The following is a 25,439-nucleotide window of genomic DNA, read 5'->3' on the forward strand; positions in this document are numbered from 1 at the left end:
AAAAATTGTAGTTAAAATTCTCAAAATACCGCAAATCGGGAGGTACCGTTATATGGGGCTATACCAAAACATGGACCTAAGTTCATAATTTTTTCGAATGTGAGTTTTTTGGTCACTAAGAACCCTAAATATCAAGTTATAGCTAATTTGGTCTAGAAATGTGACTTAAAACGTCAAAATACCCGAAATCGGGCTGTAAGGTTATATGAGGGCTATTCCAAAACATGGACCTATGTCCACTAGTTTTGTTATGTAAGTTTATTGACACTAAGGAACCCTAAATGTCAATTTATAGCTAAATCGGTCTGAAAATGTAGCTAAAAACGTCAAAATACCTTAAATCGGGGGTTCCGTTATATGGAGGCTATAACAAAACGTGGACCTATGCCCACAACTTTTGTTATATAAGTTTATTGACACTTAAGAATACTAAATGTCAAATTATAGCTAAATCGGTCTGAAAATTTAGCTAAAAACGTCAAAATGCCGCAAATCGGGGGTACCGTTATATGGGGACTATACCGAGACATGGACCTATGTTGATAATTGTTGGTGGATAAGTTTTGTGACATTGTGAACTCTTAAATGTTAAATTGAAGGTAGTTCGGTCTAAAAATGTAGCTAAACCCTCAAAATACCGAAAATCGGGATGTACCGTTATATGGGGGTTATACCGAGGCATAGACCTATGTTGACAATTTTTGGTGCAAGTGTTTTGCAACCTCTTGGAACCTCAAACAAAAGTGTAGCTAAAGTCCTCAAAGTACTGAAAATCGGGAGCTACCGTTATATGGGGGTTATAACGAATTATGGACCTATGTGGACAATTTTTGGTATATTTTGTAACCATAGAGTACCTTAAATGTTAAATTACAGATAGTTTGGTTAAAAATTGTGGCAAAAATCCTCAAAATACCGCAAATCGGGAGGTACCTTTATATGGGGGCTATAGCAAAACATGGACCTATGTAGAAGGTTTTTGGTTGAGATTTTTCGTGACCTTTGAGAACTTCAAATGTCAAATTACAGGTAATTCGGTTAAAAATTGTAGCTAAAATCCTCAAAATACCGAAAATCGGTAGGAACCGTTATATGGGGGCTATACCAAAAAATGTACCTATGTGCATATGTGTTGGAATATAAGTTTCCTAGCCGCTAGGAACCCTAAACGTCAAATTATTGCTAATTCGTTCTGAAAATGTGACTAAAAACGTCAAAATACCTGAAATCGGGCGGTACCGTTATATGGAGGCATTATCAAAACGTGGACCGATATAGCCCATCGTCGAACTTGACCAGCCTGCAAACAAAATGCGTATCTTTCCAAAATTTAATTTTTGAGGATGCTAGAGTGATTACCACAGACGGACGGACAGACGGACATGCACAGATCGACTCAGAATATATATACTTTATGTCCTTTCGAAATAGGTCTAAAGAAAATGTTGTAGACGATTTTCAATGCTACAACATTTTCTCCACTCCCATTGCGAAACGGCTTACCGCTTCCGAGCAAAATCCTGAAAACATAAAATAATCCTAAAAATGTGAACTTTGACCGCGATTTATTCCGAAATCCCTCCAGCGATTTTTTCAGGCTTTTGGATTTTTCTCATCTATGAACATTGTTGTCTCAGAATCCGCAAAAACTTCCCAGGTGTAAGCGGTTTTCATGTAAAGTTAGTTAAGGTGCACCATTCATGACATTGTTCTGTAAGGAGACGATAGAGTCAGTGCATTGTCCCAATTTGAGCTTCTATATCTCAAAAATGGTAAGACCTACGAAAATAACATTAGGGTCAATCTTGTAGAGAATTTTTACTGCTACAGCACCTGCTCTAATCCCGTTTCGATAGAACTTGCGGCTTTCGAGCAAAATCGTGAAAACCTAATAAAGCCCTAAAAATTTGAACTTTGACCGCGATTTATTTGAAAATCCCTCCGGCGCCTTTTTTCGTTTTTTGATTTTTCTCATCTATGAACATTGTAGTTTCAGAATCCGCAAAAACTTCCCAGGTGTAAGCACCTTTCATTTAAAATTATTTAAGGCGCACCGTGTATAGTCAATTTCTCCCGCTAGGTACTATCAGACCATTATCGAAAGCTATTGGCATTGTAGGGTATAATTATTCCATATAAATTCGGATGATGGTACAAAAAGTTTGGTCCGGTCGAATATAACGCTTCTTTAACCTGTTTTCGACCAAAGTGGTATCGTAGTATATTCTCCATACTGATCGGAATCTGCGGCAAAAGTATGACTTATATCATTGGGCTGCACTCACTGCTATAAAGGAAATTCCCCCTTGTTATTTGGCATATATAAATTTAAATAACATCCTCAAGCAGAAGTTTCCGCCTGAAATTCTCTTCTTATAGTCATTCCAATAACTAATGTTTGGAATTTAATTTCTAGCTAACCATTACCTTGACATTATGAAAGCCATTTCACTAAGGGAAATTAAATGTCTGTGCTAACGTGAAATGTATTGACTCAATTGTACAATGATATAATGAGAGAAAATAACGTTCATTTATTTCGCGTTTTGGTCTTTTATTAATTGTTTCCAGACACGAAAATATTATTCTCACTTAGCATTGTTAACATAAAGTAAAACAGAGAGAGATACATATCTTAGCGTAATAACCATTTTGAAAAATGTACAAAACTATTTAATGAATGGACACTACACTTAACAGATATTACTTTTTCGTATTTTATTCATGTCTTGCTTCTTTTTCTCTCTCCTTTCTTTTCGTTGCAGTTACCCGAAATTATTGGGCACTCATATTAATAGTTTTTCCAATTTTCACATTATTTGGCAATATATTAGTGATAATGTCTGTGTTTCGTGAACGTTCCTTACAAACGGTTACAAATTATTTCATCGTTTCACTGGCAATAGCAGATCTTCTAGTAGCTGTTGTTGTGATGCCATTTGCCGTCTACGCTCTGGTAAGTAAACTATTTCAATTCTCAAGAAACCATTTGAAACTAACACACACAAACACACGCACACACCCCCTACCCAATTCATATTCTATCGTATTGCTCCATTCTCAACTATTTCCCCTGCCCAAGGGGGGAATTGTTATTTACAATTCATTCTTTGAAATCTTATTGAACAAATATTGCCATCATTTTACTTTTATCTACAGCTATATAGGTATGTGTTTGTACGAGTATTGAACAAATAGAAATTGATACAATATTCTTATGCTGCTCCATGGAAATGTTGTTGAATCTTGGTAGTGCAAGTGCACATTGGCACAGAATATTAATATGGGTCTTTGTTAAGTTCCTTTGATTTTTCAGATGTTCCTTGCAATATATTTTCAGATGTTCTTTTTTTACGTTCACAAGTAAATTAATGACTTTCGATTGCAGCTCCCATTGCTAAATCAATTGGGTTTTTGGCAACATAAAATTAATGTTTTACCTACCTTCACTAATACATACATTTCTCCACCGTTAGAACTCAATGGAAAACAAATACTAAAAGAAATGTCATTTGTTATTTCGCTTTTTATCAGATTCGTTTCTTTTTTTTCTTTGAAATTCAAAGGGAAATGAAAAGTTGTGTAACTATCATTCTTGTTACAGTAAATGCAAGTATCGAATCTGGGATAAAAATTACTTTTTTTAAGGATTATGATGCAACATATTATTCATGTTCACATTGATTTGAAGTATGTTAAGGTATAAATAGTTTCTAATCGACGATTTGGTTGTTGTTGTTGTAACAGTGTTTTTTATTATGTTTGTATGTTCGTTCCTCTGTTCAATCTGGCTCTGGGTCTATCTCCAGTTGCAGAAAAATGGCTGCTTCGATGGGATGTAGCCACAGATCCTCTGGAGTTAGATGAGTAAGTTTGGCGGGGCAGTTGAAAAGGTGTTCTGTGTCGTGCGGGCCCATGCCGCATACTGGGCAGATGTCTTGCACGGCGCGATCGATTTCCGCCCAATAAGAATTTAGGCAACTGCAATATCCCGAGCGTAGTTCAGCCAAAACTACTCTCGTTTGCCGTGGTAGCTGACGCTCCTCAGCTGCGATATTCACACTACAATTGCTTAAGGCCTTGGCAACTGCGTCCGTGTGAATGCTATTCAAACCTGCTTGATATGCCTGTTGATCTAGGTGTTCTCTCCTGTATCGTTGGACCTCTCTCTCTCTAGAGCATGGATATCCTTCCTGATCTGCCTGAATGTGTCGGGCCAACCCACAAGATGGTTATTGGGATGGCTCACACGGTAACATCCAAGCAAAGAAAGCATCTCATTGTGTTGCTTTACTGGAATCTTTGCCCCCTCATGCAGATGGTCCACTGAAGATTTGAGAAGGCACCCTGTTGCTGTTCTCAGGTCAGCATTGTGGCAAGTTCGAATCTTTTTCCAATTTGTATCACATAATTTTATGGGACCAGACTGGAGCCGCATAGCTTACCACAGACCGACTTATCGCGTTATATGTGGTCAACAAGGTTTCTTTATCTGCACCCCAAGTGCTGCCGGCTAGGGACTTGAGGACCTTGTTCCTACTTTTCAGCTTGTCGCAGATAGCTGTGGCGTGTGCGCACGACGTGAATGTGGCCCCTAAAATTTTAGGGCAGTTTGTGGTCGGAATTCTGCTACCGTCGACCACGACATTCAACTCACGTCTAAACTGCGCTGTCCATGTGGTGAACAGAGTGGCTGTAGATTTTGTGACGGAAATCTGCATATTCCTCGAATGGAAAAAGGTGGTAAGATCGGTTAAATAGTTGTTCAATCTCTCACAGATGTCATCAGGATAGGTACCCGACGCCAGTATCGTGCAATCATCCGCATACGTTACGATCTCGATGCCGTCTGGAGGGGGCGGATACAGGAGAGGTAGAGGTTAAACAGTTCCGGAGATATCACCCCACCTTGAGGGACTCCCAGTTTCACTCTGCGGGGTTTGGACTTCTTATTCCTGAATTCCACGTAAGACTGGCGTCCACACATATAGTTGACTAACCAACGTTTCAAGCTTGGCCGGAGGGTTGTCTGCTCAATGTCCTCAAACAGCGTGGAGTGCCTGACTGTATCAAAGGCTTTTGATAAGTCAAGCGCCACCATCACTGTTCTATCGCACGGTCGTCTCTGGTTGACTCCTTGACAGATATACATATGTATGTATATGGTAATGGCGTGCAGCGCTGTGTTCGTGCTGTGCTGCTTACGGAATCCATGCTGATGATCGGCAACTTGATAACTATTTCTGATACTGGGGAGGAGTAAGGCCTCAAGTGTCTTTGCTACGGGCGACAAAAGCGAAATCGGCCTGTACGATTCACTTTTGCTGGCATCCTTGAATGGCTTCCGTAGTGGGACCACCCTGCCCATTTTCCAGACTTGGGGAACAACGAGGGTGGCTAGCGACAAGTTGAGAACTTTAGTGAGATACTCCACTCCCGGCTCATCCAGCTGCTTCAGCATTACCATGGATATTCCAACAGGGCCCAACGCTTTGGATGATTTAGCGTTTCTGATGGCATTGGCAACATCATCCATTGTAAATTGTGGTGATTCATCCTCGGCAGGAAGAGATCTGATGCGACGTAATACTCTTCTCTTCGCCCTGTCACTCTTGGGGTGCTCGACAAACTGTCGATTAAAATTACTTGCGCACCTCTTCGGGTCAGTCAACGTAACGTCGCCAAACGTGATTGAGGTCCTATCTTCCTTTCTTCAAGGGTTCGAGAGTGACTTAACCGTTGCCCACAATTCACCTATACTGGCTCCATTGTTGCAGTTCTTCAGATGATTTAACCATTTCTTCCGCTTATGCTCGCCGACCAGCCTGTTAACTTCCAGTGTCAGCTCCCTGACACTGGGGTCATTGGGGTTGGCACGACGAAGCTCATCACGCTCATTTGCTAATCCCGTCGCCTCTGCTGGGAAGTTTGGTCTTACTTCGGGTATTCGACCAACAGGGATGTGGCGAGTGGCTGCAGCAGTGATGATGTCTCGGAACGTCCTTTCCGCTACCCGAACATCAGAAGGATTGGGCAATTCTCTGAAGCGGTGATTGGTGAACTCTCTGAAACTCGGCCAATCAGCTTTCTAATGATTGACGAATGTGCGGCGCTCAGAGGTGATGAAGTCGGGTGGTCTGCTAATGGAGACAATTATGGGGATATGGTCTGATCCAAGGGAAATAACAGGTTGCCAGGTAACGTCATTTGTCAGACCAGGTGAGACGATGGTTATGTATGGCGAACTGTGCCACTCTCCTCTAATTCTGGTAGGGGCGTCCTCATTGACCGTGCAAAACGTAGAGCTATCAATCTGCTCAGCCAGCGCTGTACCTCTCTGGTCGTTTTCGAGGGCCAAATGCCACATCTCATGATGCGCATTAAAGTCCCCCAGGACCAGACAATTATGACCTTCGAAGAGCGGGCTAATGCCAGGCCTATAATCTGAGATACAGCTATTTCTCGGCGGGATGTATACGTTCAGTAACTCTATCTCGGCAGTTCCACACCTGACTGCTACCCCCAAACATCTATTAGAGGCAGGCTCAAGCGAGATAGGTCTGTATTGGACAGACTGGTGCAATAGGAAAGCTAATCCCCCAACACCACTTCTGGTGCGATTTTTCCTTAGCACATTGTAACCATCACAATGCTCTAAGCTGTGGTTGTCGTTCAGCTTGGTTTCTTGCACCACCGCGACCTTGATATTTTTCGGACTCATGAAATCTACTATTTCCTCGATCTTACCTCGGAGTCCATTGCAATTAAATTGCAAAAAGGATGCATTCTCTGGGATTGGGACAACAACGGCTGGTGTTAAAGGCTGCGTGTGCGGTTGTTGTCGAGGGGACTGCGGGGGAGTTTCGTAGTCAGACGACGAGGGAGTTTCGTAGTCCGACAACGACTCACTGGGGACTGTGTTAACGCAGCATGCAGCAACATAGTCCCTGTCGTAGTCCCTCACGTGGATAAGTCTAGAGCAACCCCTTAGATGCACCCACTCCTGCACCTCTCTCCTGACCGAATGTTGAATGTGGGTGAAGATGCGGATGTGACAAACTGAGCACAGATATATTGGTCCTGAGTTTTCCTCCGTCCCGGCACGGACCAAAAAATTCGGTGCAGGCATTCCGGGATATGCTGCGCACAACACAGAAAAGCGTAACAAATACAAACATATGTACACTGAGGTGGCAGCCGCTGGCCGGAACAATGATTTTGTGTTGTTCCGGGTCAATCCGGTACGAAAGAACGCGCTGCCGTGGGATTTACGATTTGGTTCGTCAAAAGATAGTCAAATTGTTCAACGGTTATCGCTTGACCTATTTTTATACCCTCCACCATAGTATGCAGGGTTTATATTAGTTTGTTTTTCTGTTCGTAACGCTCTCAAATAATCATTTGGGCCCTATAAAGTATATGGGCATTTCTTAGTGAAATCGGACACTCTTTTAAAAAGAGGGGTTTGGATTTCCTTTAGTTTTGCTGTGTTGATGCTGCTCGTCAGCAAAAGATTTCAGTATATTTTCTGTTTTTATTTTGAATAACAGTTCCAGAGATATGACACTTTGAAAAATTTGAAATCTGTAAAAATTCTATGGAAAGAAATACTCATAACTTCTTGAATATTGGTTCAAATAGAAAAAAACTTTTTATTTATTGTTGTCTTATTAGGATAAACAGTAGGTCCCATATCATTGAGCTAATATGAATCGGGGTGCACTCACTGATATGAGAGAAGTCTCCCTTGTCCCGTATGGGATGTTTGTAGAACAATTATAACATACTTACTTAGCTGACCCATTACAGAACATTTCTTCCATAGACCGAAATAAGAAAATATCTCCAATTCTCTCTGTTTTTCGCTACGCTTTCCGGAATACCGCGCCTTTTTATTTCTTCGTCCACTTGTATGCTCCATCGAAGCTTAGGCCTGCCGATTCTGCGTGCATCGCCATGTGGCATGTATTCATACGCCTTTTTAGCGGGTTCATCATCGCTCATTCTTATGATATGGCCTAGCCAACGCAATCGTTGCATCTCGATACGTTTAACCAATTCATGTCTTTGTATAGCTGATATAACTCGTGGTTCATACGACGTCGATATTCACCGTCAACGCAAATCGACCCGTAGATCTTTCGAAGGATCTTCCTCTCAAACACACCAACCACTGCTTTATCTGCTTGCGCAAGTACCCATGCTTCGGAGCCATAGATTAGCACGGGTAGTATCAGCGTTTTGTATAGTGTTATTTTTGTTTGACGAGATGTGACTTTGTTTTTAAATTGCTTACTTAAACCATAGCAACATTTGTTGGTCAATACAATTCTTCTTCTTATTTCACAACTGATGTTGTTTGTTGTGTTTATGGCAGTGCCGAGGTAAAAAAGTCTTTAACTACCTCAAAATTATAGGTACCAACTTGCACAGTTGGTCCGAGCTCTATGGACGAATTGTGCGTCGACACCATCAATTTGGTCTTTTCGTCGTTTACCGCCAGACGCACTTTCGACCTTCTTAAAGGTATCAGTTACTTCCTTTACTGATCGTCCCATGATGTCTATGTCATCAGCATAAGCAAGTATCATGTGGCTATTGGTGTAAATTGTGCCATTTCTTTTGACATGGCTTGGAATACCTTTGAACGCAGCGGGCTGTCGAAGGCTGCTTTATAATCAACAAAAAGGTGGTAGGTGTCGATCTGCATCTCTTGGGTCTTCTCCAGGATTTGCCGCAGGGTAAATATCTGGTCAATGGTGGACTTGCCAGGTCTAAAGCCGCATTGGTATGGTCCAATTATCTCGTTGACCATAGGCGTTAGTCGTTCGCACAATATCCCTGACAAGATCTTGTAGGCAATAGGGAGTAGACTTATGCCCCTATAGTTAGAGCATACAGTCTTATCTCCCTTTTTGTTTACGGGGCACAGGATACTCAGGTTCCAATCGTCGGGTACTCGTTCTTCCTGCCAGATGGTGCTAACTAGCTGATGAATACACCTTATCAGCGTATCGCCTCCGGTTTTGAACAGCTCGGCTGGTAATCCATCGGCCCCTGCTGCCTTATTATTCTTCTGCCGATTTATTGCTGTCTTTACCTCATCTTGGCTGGGCGGTATACATTCAATACCATCTTCTGGGATTGGGACTGTGGTATCTTCGTCGTCTTCGCTGCTATTGGATACCAACAGTTTTGAAAAATGTTCTTTCCATATCCTGAGTACACTATCTGTATATGTTACCATATTACCTTGCTGGTCTCTACAGGAGGATGTGTCTGTACCAAAGCCATCTGTTTGATGTTTCACTCTTTGGTAGAATTTTCGGACTTCATTCTGGCTCCTGTACATCTCGATTTTATCACACTCCCGCTTTTCCATTTCTCTCTTTTTCTTGCGGAAAAGACGTTTCTCTTTTCTCCCGATATCTCTCTCGTGCGCTACGCGTTGCTACTGATTGTAAAGTTGCTCTATATGGCTCATTTTTCTCTTCGGTAGGAGCATAACACTCCTGGTCATACCATGAATTCCTTTGTGGAGGTCTATGGTATCCAAGTATGGATTTTGCGGCTGTTTGCATAGAGTGGGCAATATTTTGCCATTGTGTTGTTATGTTATCGGGACAATGCGTGCTCTCGTTAAGCAATTGGGCTAGTTGAGTGGAATATGCTTGCAGCCTATCGATATCCAACTTCCGCGTTGTGTCTGCTCGTGCTTTATTTGCAACGTTTAGACGGGTATGTACCTTTGCTGCAACAAGGTAGTGGTCCGAATCAATGTTTGCGCCTCGGAACGATCGTACATCCAACACGCTCGATGAATGTCTTCCATCTATCACAACATGATCAATTTGATTACTTGTTCTTTGATCTGGAGACAGCCAGCTGCCCTTATGAATATCGAGATGATTAAATCTGGTACTGCTAACTACCATGTTTATGCAGATGCAAAATCTATCAGCCTCGTACCATTGACAGATGTTTCACTGTGGAGACTGAATTTCCCGACGGTTGGGCCAAAGATATTCTCCTTTCCAATTTTGACATTAAAATCGCCTAGAATGATTTTAATGTCATGGACAGGGCAACGGTCATATGTTTCTTCTAAGCGCTCGTAAAATATATCTTTGGTCTGTTCGTCCTTTTCTTCAGTGGGAGCATGAGCGCAAATAAAGCTGATGTTGAAGAATTTAGCTTTTATTCGAATTGCAGCAAGTCTTTCATTCACTGGGGTGAAGCTGGATACCAGATGTTTTAGTCTCCGACTAACTACAAATCCGCAACCAAACTCATGCTTTACGTCATGGCAGCTATAATACAGTGCGTCACCTTTAGGTGTTGTTGTGACGCCTTTCCCAATCCATCTTATTTCCTGTATGGCAGTAATAACGGCCTTGTACTTTTCAAGTACTTCTGCCAATGCGAAGACTGCACCTTCTCTATAAAGAGTGCTAACAATCCAGGGGCAGATTCGCAGATCATGGTCCTTGAAACGTTTACGGGGTTTGTCAACTTTAGAGGGGTTTGTTTTTCTTTTCTTTTGTTTTTTCATAGTAGGCTGTTTGTTCTAGGGGAGGGTTACTAACCCGATGCCCAAACCCAAGTTTTTAACGTTCTTATAAGTGAACCAAGATAAATCCTGGGTTTTGCCATGTAAAAACCGGTCAGGACCTTTCCTTGGTATCTTCCATCCCCTACGTCACAATAACATCAACCAATTTTCACCGTGCTGTGTGTGCCTATTTTTAGATTCACTTTGGCAGTTTTGTTGAGATGTGTGTTTACTTATTATTATACCCTCCACCATAGGATGGGAGTATATTAAGTTTGTCACTACGTTTGTAACTACTCGAAATAAACATTGTAGACCCCACAAACTATATACAGTCAGAGTCAAAAGAAAGTTTACACCTCACAAAAAGTTGTTAATAGCATAATTACACCGGTATAGGGATATAATAAATATAAAATATAAATGCAGTTTTTTTAAGTGTTTAGTGGTGAATTAAAATCCACAAAATATTAGGCCTTGCATAAGCTTAATTATGAAATAAATGAAGCTTGATAAAATAACCCAAAATTTTAAGAGTCAAAAGAAAGTTTACACTCTTTCCAAAAGTAAGACATCTTGTAATCCTTTAGCTTGACATGCCTTTATTTAGGCTTTTTAACTTATTTTGATCCTATTAGTGTCTAAATAGTAAATCCACCAGTATTTTGGGAAATCCGGTGGTAATACCCCATTGGATCCGTAATACGGTTTTCGGGCAATTTTGGCACAAAATAGGGCTTTATTTAACTTTCTTTCGAATTTTTTCGGTAAGTACTCAGTGGAGTTGAGGTCTAGAGACTACAATGAGTGATCCTAGATGCATGGGAGTAAAATATAGCAATTTGTTATTTATGAATATGGGCTAAGCCTTCAAAGCCCTGCCCAAATGTCAGATCCCCCTTTGGTATATGCCCCATTTCAGTTCACTAGGATCAGTAATCTCGTGTCAATACGAGTATCTAATATTGTTCTTGTATCCTTGAACCCATACAAACCATTTCTTTGAACCCCGCTTCTGTCAGGTATCCGATGAACATATATAAGACACTCTATCAAGTTTGATTCTGTATACAACATTTTCACCGAACTAGTGAACTGAAATGGGGCCTATACCAAAGGGGTATCTGACATTTGGGCAGGGCTTTTGAAGGCTTAGCCCATATTCATAAATAACTAATTGCTATATTTTACTCCCATGCATCTAGGATCACTCATTGTAGTCTCTAGACCTCAAATCCACTGAGTACTTACAGAAAAAAAATCGAAAGAAAGTTAAATAAAGCCCCATTTTGTGCCAAAATTGCCCGAAAACCGTACTACGGGTCCAATGGGGTATTACCACCGGATTTCCCCAAAATACTGGTGGATTTACTATTTAGACACTCGAATAGGAACAAAATAAGTTAAAAAGCCTAAATAAAAGCATGTCAAGCTAAAGGATTACAAAATGTCTTACTTTTGGAAAGAGTGTAAACTTTCTTTTGACTCTTAAAATTTTGGGTTATTTTATCAAACTTCATTTATTTCATAATTAAGCTTATACAAGGCCTAATATTTTGTGGATTTTAATTCACCACTAAACACTTAAAAAAACTGCATTTATATTTTATATTTATTATATCCCTATATCGGTGTAATTATGCTATTAACAACTTTTTGTGAGGTGTAAACTTTCTTTTGACTCTGACTGTATATTCTTGATCAGCGTGCAATTCTACATCGATATAGCCATGTCCGTCCGTCTGTGGAAATCACTCTAGCGTCCGAACGGATTGACGAAGGTGGATGAAATTTTGGAAAAATCTATTATTTGTACGTAGGACTTTTGGTATTGAAAGCGGGCTATGTGGTCCACGCTTTCGTATAGCCCCCATACAAAATGACGCGTCGTCGTTTTAAGGAATTTTTAAGATATTTGTCCCATTTTACCACCGAATTGGTTGTAATTTGGTATTTTGTGTAGCCAGAGGCCAAAAAACATTCCTACCAAAGTTGGTTTATATATGTCCACGTTTTGGTATAGCCCCCATATATGGGGGCAGAGAAAAAATATTGTTGGAACAATCATATTCTAAGAACAAAATAGTGTATTTTAAAATTCTTAAAATGTGTATTGTTGGCGCAACAATATATTTTGTGTCATCATGTTCTCTAATAAAAAATATATGGTTGAAACAACAATATATATTTTCAGATTTTTAAAATACACTATTTTGTTCTTAGAATATGATTGTTCCAACAATATCTCTTCTCTGTGTGTATAACGCCCCATATAAAGTACGCGTCATTTTAATATATTTTGAATGTGTTCGTTCCATTTGACAACAGAATCGGTTGTAACTTTGTATTTTGTATTTCCAGAGGCTAAGAAACATTTCTACCGTAAAATGTTTATATAGGTCCACGTTTTGATATAGCCCCCATAGAACGATATCTCCCGATTTTCGTTATTTTGAAGGTTTTGGCCTCATTATCACACCGAGATGTCTGAAATTTGGTATTTAGTCTTCGTTGGGGGTATAAAACTTTCACCCAGAAATTTGTAGGTATAGGTCCACGCCATCATATAGCCCCCATAGAACGGTAACTTCCGATTTTCGGTATTTTGAAGGTTGTGGTCACATTAATCCACCGAAATGGCGGTAATTTGTGGTATAAAAAGTTCGGCCTGAGCGAACTTAAAGCTTTTCCCACTTGTTTTTAATATAAGTCAGCTTAATCTCGTATTTGCTGTTTTCAAATTTAAAAAAATAACAACTTTTTAAAGTGTTTTGTAGTTAAAGTTGATTTACTCTAGGTTAATCTAAAAATAGACACACACAGCACGGTGAAAATTGGTTGTTGTTATTTTCAACAAACTCTCAAATAGTTATGATGGTTCTCTGCGTCCCGCAATATTTCCCCTACTCGTATTTTACCTTTTATAAAAATGGTTATATTACAATTTATTTTTATTAAAGAAATGAACATTCAGTTTTAAATATTTCAGAGCATCTGACAAACAGGCTTCTTCGGTACCATATTTTATTCAAAACTACTGTGTGTTAGTTACTCTATATGCAAGACATATTTCTTTATTTATATCCTTCGTTATTTTGTTTTTTTAGTTTCCAACATGCCCAGAGCTACGTATACGAATTTAAAATATGGTGATGATGCTGCAATTTTAACATAAAACAAACACAACAACAACTCAGTTGGGTGGCGGCTGGTCTGCTTGGCTGTTTGTTTGCATATTTTTTCAATTTGATGAAGTTTAAGAAATGCAAATTTCTCAGTATGTTTACCCTTAAATATGAGTGTAGGTATAATCGTTTGTACATACATACACACTAGGGTTATGACTTTTTGACATTTTTTCTCAAAAATGATTTCCTGTAGTAGGGATGAATGAACTTTTGCCTTACAATCGCTACGCTATCGTTTATTCCATTGAAATATAAAAAAAGTTCACGCACAAATCGATTTTAAAACTATAATTTTTTAAAAAAATTTATGAAATGAAAAAATTTTTTTTTCAAAAATTATTTTTTGTTGCGCGAATGAATAAATATAAGCCTACTAATAACTATAATAATGTTTATTTCATTCAAATATTGAAAAAGGTCATGCACAAACCACTGTGAAAAAATTTTTTGTTTTTTGTTAAAAAATTATATCTTAAAATAAAAGCGTTTACGACATTTTTACGATTCTCTGAATTGAAGAAAATTAGTGAGAAATAAATGTTATGTCAGTTTAATTATCTCATGTAACTCTAAAGTTTATTTTCAATTGTATATCTGCTTACAGTGACTTCAAAAAATTGTCCATAATATTGATAAATTCAAATTTTAAAATCATTTTGTGCGTGAGGTTTTTTCACCGAATCACCTTATAAATATGATTTTATGTAATCTTATGGCAAAACTCATCACGCTATGATACAGGGATATGAGGTTGTAAAAAAGTCATAACCCTAATACACACATGTTTATGGTTGTTTTTCAATCATATAAAATAACATACAGGGTGTTTTAAAGTTACTGTATATATAAATTAAACTTATTAAAACCAAATGGATCCATTATTAGTTCGTTTTATAGACAAACATATATTGTAAGTTTTGTCAAGTTGACACCCAATTTGAAGTTCTTAATAGCTAGAAATTGTTAAAAATTAAATATGTAGGGCCTGTTTTGATAGCAATAAAAACACATACTTCTTAACTGTCCCAGCATATATAGGTATTAGGATTAGTTATTCCATTTATATTCCTTCTTTCTTCTATGGCGCGACATCCCATGTTTGTTTCAAAAATATATGCACATATTACCCTTGGGTGTATGTACAAATATTTGTCTGCCAGTCTGTTAAGCTGTCGTCCATTAAAGTGCCATAAATTAATATTTGCATAATATTGAGTTTGTTGTTTATGAAAATTTCAATATTTGCATAAGCCTAAGCGACCGACCACAACATGAATTCACTCCAATATTACCTACAAAAATTTCCATATTTACTACCTACCGACAGATTACAATGATGGACAACCGAAAAATGTAAATGACTTTTGTTTTGTTTTGACTTTGCCAAAAACAAATCTATATTAAATTTTCGAAATGTTGTTTTATAGCTTTATTAAATTGTAAGTGTAAGCAAGAGAGCTTTCCTATCTACCTTCATGCTTGCTTGCATTAGCAATAAATATTCCAAGAAATTTGATTACTTTACTATATTCAAATATATTTGGAATATCTTTACTTGATTTATGCATATGAATGTGTTTGTATGTTTATTGAGATTTTTACAGAAATACTGAGATTGTTCCAAGATGTTGGGCAAATATTCTTTTGCAGTAAACATATTTTTGGAAGAGAGAACAATATTACATTTACAATTTATATTCCATATATTAAATGTAGATTTATATATCAAATTCAATATTTACAACAATATTCTAAATGATTTCCAGGAATGAATTGGATACAGAAGCAACAGTAATTGCAATTATATTCAAGTGAACATATAAATATATTATATACAACAGACACTGTGAATATTTTCGAAATAAATTGGCACTGCTGCAGGTTCTATATATATTCATAATATTACAATTAGTGAATATTATTTCTTTCAATGAAATTTGGCATTGATTCCCATACAAAATATTATACAAGTGGTTCCATGAGATGCCTTGATGTTACTGGGTCTTTGGCATTGGTTCAAATGTAGAACCAATTCGATGAATACTAAGTGCAATTAGTGAAATATCGGATTTTTTCTTCAATGATTGAACCAATTCCATAAATGTATATTGAGTTTGGTATTGAGAATGGACAAAAACTTTTGTGGACAAAAATGCAAAGTTTTATTCCTATGCGAATATCTCCGTCAATGGATGAGGAAGATAATATTGTATACTTTCATTACCCCATATTTACATTAGTCAATTTTCCTTGCTGCAATTACCAGTTTGTCGGTGAGAGAGGGTGTTGAGAGGCAAAGGGTTACCATATGCCTCACCGCTCTCTCCATCAAACTTACAATTGTCGCAAGGAAAATTGCCTAATATAAATATGGGCTTAGAATGTTCTTTTTACACCATTATTCATTCTTAAAGAGAAGCTATGAATCGACATGCTAGCCCATTTTTTGACGTTTATAGTTGTTTTTATTCACTCACTTAAATTTCTTTATTCAACATGCTGTTACAATTATCAACAATTTACAATTTGTGATTATTTATCACCAATGTCATGATTACCAATAAAATACATACGGTATGTCTACATACATACATATGTATATCTGACATGTGATATATGAGTGCCATATCAATCCTAAAAGAAGATATATTACAACTCGCTAAATTATAGCCAAATGTCACATTCGGTTTAAGTAGCATATTTTTACTATGTCCGTGTGAAAAAGCCCATGAAAAACGTGGTAGTTTTCTTGGCTGGTGGTCCCTTCCGGCCATTCTATGATTATTGCAAACCATTAGTCACTATGGAAAACATATTATCACATTTACACCCTCATGTGGCGGTAAAACCGCACACAAACACACAGACTGAATTGTGTTAGTTAGTGTGATTTTTAGCTCTTAGGCCACAATTAACAAGCATTCATGGGATTTAATGCTAATGTGTACGATGTATCAACCCAGCAAACCAAAATCGGAAGAAAGATCAGAGTTCGGACCGTCTTCGGTCCGAAAATGGGAAGAATGCGAGTTCGGTCCGAATTCTGAGCGAAAGTAATATCGCGTGGTTGACGTGTTCTTTGAGCAAAAATCTGATGAAAATCGGATGTTTTGCCGACTTTCGGACTGAATTAGGTCGGTACTCTGATGAACTATCGTATGTATTTCTGGTTTATTACTATAAAAGGTTTTAATATTATCTTAGGCTGTTACATGTGCGTGCTTTACTTTGGCAATTGGTTTTCTAAATAATAAATTCGTCAACAGGACCTGCGAAATATATAAAACAAATGCTATCTTCTTATATATAAAATGGTATGTTCCGTATAGAGTCACAAACTGCTCAACCGATTTTCTTGAAAATTTCAGAGGATGTACAGGGAACACCGGTGGTGAAAATAGGCTATATATTTTTTTGCATTTCGGAGGGGGCGGGGGACCTCCCCTATGCCCTATTTTTTAAAAACGCTATTTTAACAAAATTGACGAACGTATCGGAGAGAAAATTAATTTGCGGGGCAATGGTTGTTGTGTCTCCGATCCTAGGTATTGATTTGGGGCCTGAAGCTGAAGACCCGACCACACCCACTTTTTTAAATAGCTTATATATTAAAAACTGCTTAATCGATTTTCCTGAAAATTTCATATAATCTACTGGGAGGACCCGTGGTGAAAACAGGGTATATATATTGCTGAATTTCGGAGGAGGCGGGGTACCTCCCCCATGCCCTACTTTTTTAAGAACTCTATTTTAACAAAACTGAGGAACGTGTCAGTGAGAAAACTAATTTGCGAGACAATGGTTGTTGTGTCTCCGACCCTAGGTACTGGTTTGGGGCCCAAAGACCCGACCACGCCCACTTTTTTTTAACAGCTTTTATATCAAAAACTGCTTTACCGATTTTCCTGAAAATTTCAGATAATCTACTGGGAGGACCCGTGGTGAAAATAGGGTATATATTTTGTTGAATTTCGGAGGGGGCGGAGAAACTCTCCCTTACTTACTTACTTAGCTGGCCCATTACAGAACATTTGTTCAAAAGACCGAACTAAGAAAATATCTCCAATTCTTTCTGTTTTTCCCTTCGGAATACCGCGCCTTTTCATCTCTTCATCAACTTGTTTGCGCCATCTATTCTTTGGCCTGCCAATTCTGCGTGCATCGCCATGTGGCTCGAATTAATCGCTCATTCTTATGATATGGCCTAGCCAACGCAATCGTTGCATCTCGATACGTTTAACTATATTCATGTCTTTGTATAGCTGATAAAGCTCGTGGTTCATACGACGTCGATATTCACCGTCAACGAAAATCGGCCCGTAGATCTTTCGAAGAATTTTCCTCCCAAACACACCAAGCACTGCCTTATCTGCTTGCGCAAGTACCCATGCTTTAGAGCCATACATTAGGAAGGGTAGTATCAGCGTTTTGTAAAGCGTTATGTTTGTTTGACGAGATGTGGCTTTGTTTTTAAATTGCTTACTTAAACCATAGTAGCATCTGTTGGCCAATACAATTCTCATTCTTATTTTACAACTTTGACTACCTCAAAATTATAGGTAGCAACTTCCACAGATAGTCCGAGCTCTATGGACGCTTTGCGCGTCGACACAATCAATTTGGTATTTTCGCCGTTTACCGCCAGACCCACTTTCGCAGATTCTGCTTCGACATTCCTAAAGGTATCAGTTACTTCCTTTACTGATCGTCCCATGATGTCTATGTCATCAGCATAAGCAAGTAACATGTGGCTATTACCTTTTCCAGCAAAATGTTGAATAGGTCACACGAAAGGCTGTCTCCTTGTCTGAAACCTCTTTTGGTACTGAACTGTTCGGAGAGGTTCTTTCCAATTTTAACTGAGGACCTAGTATTAGTTAAAGTCATCATGAAAAGCCGAATGAGCTTTGCGGGGATACCAAATTCAGATATTGCATGGAATACCTTTGATCGGAGGGGACTGTAGAAAGCTGTTTTATAATCGACAAAAAGGTGATATCTGCCGATCTGCATCTCTTGGGTCTTCTCCAGGATTTGCCGCAGGGTAAATATCTGATCAATGGTGGACTTGCCAGGTCAAACGCCACATTGGTATTATTTCGTTTACCATTGGCTTTAGTCGTTCGCACAATATACCTGACACTACGTGTATCTTATAGGCAATAGGGAGAAGACTATAGTTGGAGCATACAGTTTTGTCTCCTTTCTTGTGGACGGGACATAGGATGCTCAGGTTCCAATCGTCGGGTACGCGTTCTTCCTGCCATATGGTGCTAACTAGCTGATGCATACACCTTATCAGCGCGTCGCCTCCGGTTTTAAACAGCTCGGCTGGTAAGCCATCGGCTCCTGCTGCTTTATTATTCTTCAGCCGGTTGATTGCTTTTTTACCTCATCTTGACCGGGCGGTATACATTCTATACCATCTTCTGGGACTGGATATGTGGTATCATCGTCTTCGCTACTATTGGATACCAGCAGATTGGAGAAATGTTCCTTCCATATCCTGAACACGCTATCTGTATCTGTTACCAGATGTCCTTGCTGGTCTCTACAGGAGGATGTGCCTGTACCAAAGCCATCTGTTTGATGTTTCACTCATTGGTAGAATTTTCGAACTTCATTCTGGCTCCTGTACATCTCGATTTTTTCACACTCCCAACCCTGATTTTTAAGAACTCTATTTTAACAATACAGTCGAACGTATCGGTGAGAAAATTAATTTGTTGTTGTGTCTCCGACCCTAGGTACTAATTTGGGGCCTGAAGATACGACCACGCCCACTCTTTTAAATAGCTTTTATATTAAAAACTGCTTAAACGATTTTCCTGAAAATTTCAAATAATCTACTGGGAGGACCCGTGGTGAAAATAGGGTATATATTTAGCTGAATTTCCGAGGGGGCGGGGTACCTCCCCCATGCCCTACTTTTTTAAGAACTCTATTTTAACAAAACTGACGAACGTATCGGTGAGAAAATTAATTTGCGAGACAATGGTTGTTGTGGCTCGGACCCTAGGTACTGGTTTGGGCCCAAAGACCCGACCGCGCCCACTTTTTTTAAGTAGCTTATATAAGTAGCTTATAAATCTGATGATATTGGCCAATTTTAGGTAATCTGATCACTCATATTTCAATCCAGCTTGAAATCGGGTGGTACCGATATATACGGGTTATACCAAAACCTGGAGTTATCTCCACAAAATTTTTGGTGGGGAAGTTTCTGTACCAAGTTTCGGCCAATTCGGACAAAAAATTAAGATAAAATCCTTAAAACGCCTGAAATCGGGTGGTACCGCTATACAGGGGCTATACCAAAACCTTGACCTATTTCCAGCATTTTTGGTGGGGCAGTTTCTGTACCATTAGGAACTCCAAATGCCAAGTTATAGTCAATTCGGGCTAAAAATGAAGATAAAATCCCCGGAAAAACTTCCGGCTTTGAGTAGACGCGTCGGACGTCCGACATTTGGTTTGCTGGGAGTGTAAGCTGTATTGTTTCCTGGTTCATTATAAGTATACATTAGGGCGGGGCGATTTGTATGGAAGGAAAAAAACCTTAATGGGCCCTTCGCGTTTCTGATTCCTGGGATTGAACTGAGCAAAAAAGCCCACTAGGCCATAGGTCTAATGCGAAAATCGAGCCTCCCGATTTTGACTTTAAGTTTTTTATCCACGTATTTTGGACATTTTAGCATATAACAGCCAAACAATTGAGATTTTCGATCCAATACAAAGACAAAAAAGAAGATATGCCCGTTTAAATTTGAAAATGTAAGAAACCCAGATTTTCACTACTTTTACCTTTATAAAAAAAGTAAAACCATGTCCATAGATCCCAACACGATAGAATTTTGCATCAGAACGCTTGAATATTTTCCTGATCAACTTTTGTAGCACAGTATCATTTATCGACATTTTCCGAAAAGTTTGCACCTTCTCACGGCCAAAACTGCCTGAAGGAGAGCTCCAATGATTTTGCGATGTATTAAAGAGTTCTTAATCACTGTCTTGGCTACAAATTTTGTCTTTGTATTGGATCGAAAACCTCAATGGTTTGGCCGTTATATGCTAAAATGTTCAAAAAAACGTGGATAAAAATCTTAAAGTCAAAATCGGGAGGCTCGATTTTCGCGGACTTTTCTGCTCAGTTCAATCCCAGGAATCAGAAACGCGAAGGGCTCATTAAGGTTTTCAAATCGCCCCGGCCTAGTATACATACATACATATTTATGTTTTGAGTAAATCTTTCACACATACATATGGAACATATATTTAGTGGCAAACTTTTTTATGCAAGTCACCCATGCAAACATAAACGTTTACCAACAGGCCCTTGAATGATTGCTGGGAAGGAAGAGTTGGATGGCAAATATACATACAGGAATATATGATTTATGTAAATGTATTCTGTCAACTGAAGTTGATGATTGATTGAAGTTGTCACTTTCGCTTTTCGGTTCTTTGCATTGGTATTTATGTGAAAAATACCATACAGTTTCGCATACCAAGAACCCGGTGTGTTCAAATGTTATTATAAATGCCTGAAAACAGTAGATGGGATCGAATACAAGTTACCTAAAATAGTTTTATTTTTAGTTCCGATTAGGGAATTATTTGCATTTAAAATAGTTGTAGGTATTATGCCGTAAGATAAACAAATATACATTGAAATTTTCTATAGGCTATTTGTGCATTTTTTTTAGTAATTCACTGATAATATCAAACTTCATATTTTACATAATTTTCGCGCTTATCTAATATTTCTCCACAACACAGTGTATTACATTGTTGTCTTAAATGCGGAATATTTAGTCAGTGTGAAAGTAACTTTTTGACATTTTGTATACACTTGTCTCACACTTGACAATGACTTTAGACAGTTTGTTTGTTCCCTCCAAAAAAGTTGAAGCGTTTTTTTTTTTCTTATGCGGATGTAACAAATATTTGTGTAGTTACCAAGTAACGTTACAAAGAGGGGAGAAGAAGAAGGTGCAGAACATTAGAAAACAAAAAAAAAAAAAAGAATGAAACCCAAACAAAATACATGGACCATAGTCGTCTTCGGCTTAACATTCCACGTTAATGTCATTTTCATGAGAATAAACAGCGATTCATTTAAACATTTTCAACCATTTTGTTGCCGAGATGTTGTCTTCTTGTTGTTCTTTTTACGTTGTTCTTAGTTCATCCCCTACATGGCCATGAGAAAAATGTGAAATTATTTACATAATTATGGGGCTAAGAAACCCTGGATGTTGTTATTATTTTTTTCTTTTCTTGCCAAAAAACTCACTGATTGTTGTTAAATGTTTCCGCGGCTAAGCTAAAAAATATAAGGCTGGCTAATGGCTATGCGCCTAGAGTTAAATGGAAATTTTAATGAGCAGTTTTTTTGTGGTGGTTAAATTTTATTTATTTGTTTTTGTTGTTTTTATATATTCAGTGGTTTTTAAGCAACACATATAATATGTAAATGTAAAACAATTTGAATGCAAAATGATTTCTTTTTGTAACTGTCAAACGGCTAAAGTTTTCAATTTCAATGAGATTATGTGATATGTAAGCCATTTAAAACTTTTGTATCGAAAACAGGGGCGTGGTTTTTACTTAAGAACAATGCAATTCAATTCGAAGTTTATTAACTCTTTTTATACCATCAGCCGTTAGGATAGTCTCAATAGTCAGTAATATTTCTATTCTATTCAATGGTTTTAGACCCCAAGCATGTTCGGACGAAATCCGGTGTTATTTCCACTTTGTATGATTTTGCGCCTCCTCGGCTGTAAGATAAAGCAAATGACTGTAAACGTTCAAAATAATCTTTGCATCCCTTCGGATTTTTTACAACCTCGCCGTTAAACATGAGAGATCATCATTTTTCGCCAGAACAGATGTCAACAATTTACTACTACCAGTTCCAATGTTGCAGCTTTTTAGATGCTCGAGTTACTTTTCCCATGTTTGCTCTCCGACTAATCTATTGTCGCTCTGAAGTCGCAATGGTTCTTACAGAGAAGTTCACCACATAGACTCGCTAATATCGTTGCCATTACTGGAAAATTAGGTCTTATTTCAGGTATTCGAACAGCAATAATACGGCAAGCGGCTGCAGTGGAAGCTAGTGACCAGGCGTAGTGGTTAGGGTATCACATGGTTGGCCCGTTCGTCTACAGCCTTTTTTGCAAAACTATTGTTTTTTACAACACTCTACTAATACAGAGCTTCCAAATTCCCCAAATTGGGTGGCGAATTTTGGTTAAATTTAAATAATTTCGGTAACCAAAATCTCAAATATTTTAATATGTCTCTAAATGGTATTTCTACACCACTTAGAGGCAGCATTTTATATTTATTTTCTTGTCCATTTGCCAGAAGTGTTCTCCAAACACATATCTTCACTACTGGAAGTATTGATTTTTATGCTCCATTCTGTATTTGAAAGTTCATCGAAATTGTTACGTTGCATTTTTATTCTCCTATATAAAAAATTATGTAATTTTTAAATTTAGTTAATACATCCATAGTCGAATATCCCAAGTTAAAAGATAATAAATATTACGATATTATTTTTAGCACAAGAAACCTCCTTTTTCACACTTGTTATACCCTTCGCCACGAGTTGTATTGAAGTAAAATGGAACAATTAGTTTCCTTTCGTTTATGAAGAAGATTAAATGCCAAATTTCAGCAAGTTCGGTAAAACAATGTGGCTAACATTAACAATACCGAAATTAGGGAGGTACCGTTCCAGGGTGGCTATATCTAAACGTCGATCTATACCTACAAACTTCTGGCGGAATGTTTTTAGACTAAAAGAAGACTAAATACCAAATTTCAAATATTTCGGTAAAACCTTCAAAATACTGAAAATCAAGAGATACACTTCTATGGGGGATATAAGATCCCGCTGACCTCTCCTGGAATATTTTGTAACCTCATAGAAGACTAAATAACAAAATTCTGTCTCTCGGTGGGATATTGACGCCACAATCTTTAGAGTTACGAAAATCGGGAGGTACTGTTATATGGGGGCTATATCGTTTTATGGGGGTTATACGAAGGCGTGTATCTATACCGACAAATTTCTGGGAGAAAGTTTTATATCCTTAACGAAGGCTAAGTCCAAAAATTCAGCCATTTCGGTGTGATAATGAGGCTAAAACCTTCAAAATACCGAAAATCGGGTACCGTTTTATGAGGGCTATATCAAATGTGGACCGATATAGCCCATTTGCAATACCAAACATCCTTGGAGTAATAGAAACTCCTATACCAAATTACAAAGGCCTATATTAAAAATTGCAAGCTGTATCTTGATTTCGACAGACGGACAAGCGGACATGGGTCTCCGATGAATATTTCGATGTATTACAAACGTAATGACAAATTTAACTATATCCCATATTATGGTGGAGGGTATAACAAGTAAGAAATTATTGCCGAACACGCGCGCGATGTCTTCTGAACCTGATCTTAAGAACCAGTATAAGTGGTCTTTGGAAGAACGATTACGATATGCAAAGATTGACAACGTCGAGGCCTCACTTTAAGAGCTATAGTTGTTTATTATTTCAGCCAGTATGGACATACTCCGGTAAAAAATTATACTGTCGTAATATGTGCCTCGAGATCTACCTGCTTTCAAAAAGATCCTAGCCATGTCTCTAAATCAGCTATGGGCAGCGACTCACATTCGTACATACAGCTTATGCTCATGAGCATAGAGTATACGAACAGAAGCACACGTACACTGTGAACCGAAATGATGGGGCAGAGATAATTCCTTTGGGGGATGAATACCCCCGGTGAGTATATTAAGAATCCCGAAGGACAGGTCCGCCGTGAGTCGAACTTTCGAATTATGGCGTGATGAAGTTTTTGCTGAAGATCCTGTAAGGCATCTGAAATTAGCCTTATATATCTTTGTTAACTATTGTTTTAGCTTATTTATGAGATGACATGTCTGCAGTAGAGTTGTACAATCTAGTTCATTTGAAAGATCTAGTTCAATAGCTCAGCTCTTTTAACTGAACTAGTTCAGCAATCTAGTTCATAGTTCACTATCCAGTTCAATCATTCGGATCAGAATCATTCACGGGCTCTTAAACGTTCGCTTGATGAAAACACATACATGCAACCAAAAAGGGACAAAAATTAGAATAGTACATATAATTAAACTACAAAAATATTACATTTAGATATTTTTATTCCATTCATAAAGAAAGATTAACAGCCAGTTTCTGTATGTCGAAAGAAGAATGTGTGCGAATGAAACACGCCCGAACTTTAGTTTTCGAAATAATTTTACCTTGTGTGAAAAACACACAAGAGTTTGGACGTCTTTCTTTCGCACACATTCTTCTTTCGACATACAGAAACAGGCTGTAAGTTTGCATTAGGTTTAGAAAAAAAGTCCTTCGGAAAAAATTGTAATTAGAAAATTTAATTATGTGGGTGGCAAAAAATCGTATGTTGTGTGTAGAAATTATCACTGCGAAGAAAGCTTTGTGTATTTATGTTTATTCTTTTTTTTCCTTTCTTCTCTAATGGATTCGATATATTGGGGTATATTATGTCAAAAATGTTCTTTATGTAGAATTTACTTTTATTTCAATGGGGGTTGACACTTTACAGAGATCCAAAACATAAACAAAACTCATTACATTACGAAGGCATCAATTAGCACAAAAGACGGC

At 38.1% G+C, this 25,439-nt stretch overlaps 1 protein-coding gene across 3 annotated transcripts in view; it reads left to right on the forward strand.

The window, feature by feature from the left end:
* Positions 1–25,439, forward strand: part of Dop2R (dopamine D2-like receptor) — a 404,223-nt gene that overhangs the window by 247,347 nt on the left and 131,437 nt on the right. For all 3 annotated transcript variants that reach the window (XM_073975073.1, XM_073975077.1, XM_073975074.1), the window contains exon 5: positions 2,766–2,956. In XM_073975073.1, the coding sequence (XP_073831174.1) occupies positions 2,766–2,956 (191 nt within the window). The remainder of the gene's footprint in view (positions 1–2,765; positions 2,957–25,439) is intronic.

The sequence above is a fragment of the Musca autumnalis genome, unplaced genomic scaffold (genome assembly GCF_047663935.1).
Source record: "Musca autumnalis isolate F117 unplaced genomic scaffold, ASM4766393v1 scaffold_3, whole genome shotgun sequence".
Lineage (NCBI taxonomy): Eukaryota > Metazoa > Arthropoda > Insecta > Diptera > Muscidae > Musca > Musca autumnalis.